This window comes from Echinococcus granulosus (genome assembly GCF_000524195.1).
Source record: "Echinococcus granulosus chromosome Unknown EG_S00005, whole genome shotgun sequence".
Classification (NCBI taxonomy): Eukaryota; Metazoa; Platyhelminthes; class Cestoda; order Cyclophyllidea; family Taeniidae; genus Echinococcus; species Echinococcus granulosus.
In genome coordinates, this window is record NW_020170385.1 from 2,154,422 (window position 1) to 2,158,042 (window position 3,621).

At 48.2% G+C, this 3,621-nt stretch overlaps 2 protein-coding genes across 2 annotated transcripts; both read right to left on the reverse strand. All coding sequences in view use genetic code 11, as the record gives it.

Moving 5' to 3' along the window:
- Positions 1-252: 252 nt before the first annotated feature.
- On the reverse strand, positions 253-2,553 carry EGR_01493 (Transposon Ty3-I Gag-Pol polyprotein; the record flags this gene model as incomplete). The annotated part of the gene is made up of 3 exons (XM_024490742.1): positions 253-1,731; positions 1,894-2,154; positions 2,281-2,553. 3 exons carry the CDS (start codon positions 2,551-2,553, stop codon positions 253-255), a joined length of 2,013 nt encoding a protein of 670 aa, XP_024355066.1.
- Positions 2,554-2,628: 75 nt separating this feature from the next.
- On the reverse strand, positions 2,629-3,504 carry EGR_01494 (Transposon Ty3-I Gag-Pol polyprotein; the record flags this gene model as incomplete). The annotated part of the gene is made up of 2 exons (XM_024490743.1): positions 2,629-3,266; positions 3,492-3,504. The coding sequence occupies 2 exons, from the start codon at positions 3,502-3,504 to the stop codon at positions 2,629-2,631; spliced, it is 651 nt and encodes a 216-aa protein (XP_024355067.1).
- Between the last annotated feature and the right edge of the window lie 117 nt (positions 3,505-3,621).

A 3,621-nucleotide genomic window follows, 5' to 3' on the forward strand; every position in this document is an offset into this window, starting at 1 on the left:
GTTTCCCTATTCCTAGCGTTCTTAGACAAGCTCGGTTGATTCGCTTTGGACATATTTATTAAAGGTGACAAGATGGGGAGGGAAAATACAATGTTCAAGAAGGAGGGGAGCTGCGGTCACTAGGTACGGGAGAGGACGATCCGATCACGAGATTCGAATTTTCTGCTTGCCTCCTCCCTGAAATGTACATTAAAACAACGTAAGTATTACAAAGGCCCCTCGTCCTTTTAGCGCCGTCCCCAGTGCTACCACTTATGAACTCCCATTGAGGTTCCTAACCGGCGGTCTCCTGTCTTCGGTCAGGACGTAAACCTCATCTTCGTAACCAACTGGCGGTGGCCCTTTATACGGTCTCATCTTGTTGTGATTAACGATTACAGGCCGGGTACGCAGTTGTGCGTTGCGGACGAGGTAGTTTGTAGGTGAGAGCGCCTTCACCACCCGAAATGGGTCCCTGCTCCAGGGGTGATGGAACTTGCGGTGTGTTCCAGGTGGGGGAACCGGTCTGTAAATTTGCACTAAGTCGCCTTCTCGGTAGACGTTCGTCCAGCAATGTCGGTCATAATATTTCTTCTGCCTGGTATAGGACAGCCGTAAATGTTTGCGTGCGCTGTTGAAAGTTCTTCTTATACTTTCTTTCAGGCGTAGTATATACTCCGGAACATGGTCGGCTGATCCGTCAGTGTTTGGCACAAAGATGTTGGAAGGCACTCTCATTTCACGACCTGTGGGCATCTTGAACGGAGAAACACCCGTTGACGTGTGAACCATGGCTCTGTATGCGAGAAGAACGCGACCTAGACTCAAATCCCAGTCATCTGGTTGTGCGTCCCTAGTGAAAGCCTTTAGTAGTCCGATCAGGGTGCGATTCGTTCTTTCCACCTGGCCGTTGCCTTGTGGATGTGCAGGTGTTGTGCGTGTCTTTGAGATCTGGCATATCTTACATAGCTCAATGCAGAGTCGGCTCTCGAAGTTAGGGCCTTGATCGCTATGAACGGATTCGGGCACTCCATGCTGGCAAACCCACCGATTGAAGAAAACTGAAGCAACTGTTTCAGCATCTTGTGACTTCATAGGTTCAGCCTCGGCCGCTTTCGTGAAGTAATCAACCATAACCAAGATATATCGGTTTCCTCTCTTGGTGGGTGGAAGAGGACTCATAATGTCTATACCTACTCTTTCCCCTGGGAACCCGGTAGGCATGGGTTGTAAAGGTGCAATGGCTGTGGGCTGGGAGTTTTTAAAACCACTGCAAGTGGTACAGGTTCGGCAGAAATCCCGCACATCTAGGGTGGGCGAAGGCCACCAGTATCTTTTACTCGAGGCATCTAACATCTTCTTTTCACCCACGTGACCGAGTTGCTCGTGTAACTCTTGCAGAACTGTTTGTACTAGTGATCCAGGAACCACTAGACACTTAGGAGAGTGAACACCTTCTTGGTACCATAAAATCTTATCCTCCAAAGAGAGTTTCGACCACTCTCGCCAAATCCGTCTAGCCGCCTTGCTGGCCGACGTTATCTCTTCCGATGCAGGCTTATGCGAGGATGCCAGGAATTTCTCATATATCAGAGCTGTGTCAGGATCAGTACCCTGCATTTTTCTCCAATGATGTCTAGTAGGATCGCTTAAAAATACGGTGTGCACCATAACGTCACCTGTTTTTTGCTGGAGCCGGTCTGTGGGATAGTGCATCCGCATTACTATGCCCTTTTCCTTTTTGGTATTGGACTATAAAGTCATACTGTTGCAGTTCTTTCTACCAGAGCACAACTGAACGATCGATCTCCTTCATTGTTTTTAACCAGATGAGTGCCTGATGGTCGGTTCTTACAATGAACTTCCTCGCTATCAGGTAGTGTCGAACTATTGATTAGACAGCGAACAGCTCACGTTGCGCCGCCCTTTTCTGTCGCATTTTTTGCTGAGCCTTGTACTTGCGTAGGCGATGACGTGTTCTCTGCCTTTTATGTCCTTTTGTGAGAGTACACCGCCTACAGCCACGTCGCTCGCATTTGTATCCAGTATAAACGAAGGAGCGCTCGATTCGAAGTTTGGCAATGCTAGGATCGGAGCGGAGCAGAGCATTCGCTTCAGTTCTTTAAACACCTCACTGTGCTCTTTCCCCCATTTGAAATTCCTCTTCGCCTGCTTCTAAGTTTATTTATGTAGCGGGCTGGCCATCGTAGCAAAGCCCTTTACGAAACGTCGGTAATAATTTGCTAGACCTAGGAAACTGCGGAGCTCTGTCTGGTTGGTTGGTGTAGGCCATGTCCTCACTTGTTGTACACGGTCGTCGGTGACGGCTATTCCATTCGACGAGACTGTATATCCCAGGAAGGTGACTGAGCGTTGCAGGAAACGGCACTTCTTCGGGTTCAGGGTTAGCCCTGCATCCCGTAGGCGGTCTAACACTAGTTTCAGGTTGGCGTTGTGCTCTTGACTATCTCTATCGTCAAGATAGATAATGCAATGCTTTAAGAATAGGCCGATCAGAGCTGTTTGCATGAGGAGTTGGAAGGTAGCCGCCGCATTGCAGAGTCCAAAGGGCATGGTTTGAAATTCATAGAGCCCGTTTGGTAAAATAAAAGCCGTTTTTTCCCGGTCTGCTTCTGCAACCTCCACTTGCTAATATCTCGACTTCAGATCTAAGGCAGAGAACCACTGGGATCCATGTAGTGAGTCAAATGAGTCATTTATGTGGGGAAGGGGGAAGGCATCCATCTTGGTTACAGCATTCGACTTCCTATAGTCGATGCATAAGCGCAGACTGCCATCGTTCTTCTTTACCAGCGCTATAGGAGAGGCCCATGGTGACTTGGATGGCTTTATGACCTCATCTCGGAGCATCTCTTCAACAAAACGGTTTACTTCTTCCAGCAAAGGAGGTGGAATACGTCTGGGCGGTTGCCAGATGGGCCTAGCTTCACCAGCACCAATCTTATGCTTGACGATATTTGTTCGTCCCAGTTTTACACCTTGCCATGAGAAGATGTTCGCATACTTAAGTAGGAGCTGACGGAGTTCTTTTCTCTCGTAGTTGGAAATGTGAGCCAGCTGCGCACAAAGGTCATCCAGATTGTTCATGGGAATGGCTGCAGCTTCAAAAAGGGCGTTGCAGATGTCATCTGTGTTGTCTTTTGGTAGAGAGGTATCTGTGTTAACCCCGGTGGCTTCGTGAGTGTAAAAGGTTCCTTCTGCAAAATTTAGGACAGCTTTGGTGTAGCGTAGGAAATCGGCACCAAATATCACGTCCCAGGCCAGTTCTGGACACACGATGAATTTTACTGTCTAGATTTCCTTCCCTATGCAGACTTTTAATGATGTCTCTCCTTCGACTAGCATCTCCCTTCCCTCTGCTGGACACAATTTTGTAGAAGTGGAGAGGATCTTAACCCTGTTACAAAGGGTAGGGAAGGCTTGGAGGTTTACAATTGACTTGGCTGCACCGGAGTCGAGAAGAAAACTACAGTAACGTCCTTCAAGTTTACCAGAAACCCTCATATAAGAATGGGAACCATTTGGAAGTAGACAGGGAAGGGAAAAGGAGGGTTCACTTGGTCTAGGAGTATGGCGCAGGGAAGCAAGGTACGAGGATGCTGCATTTGACCAGTTTTGCGG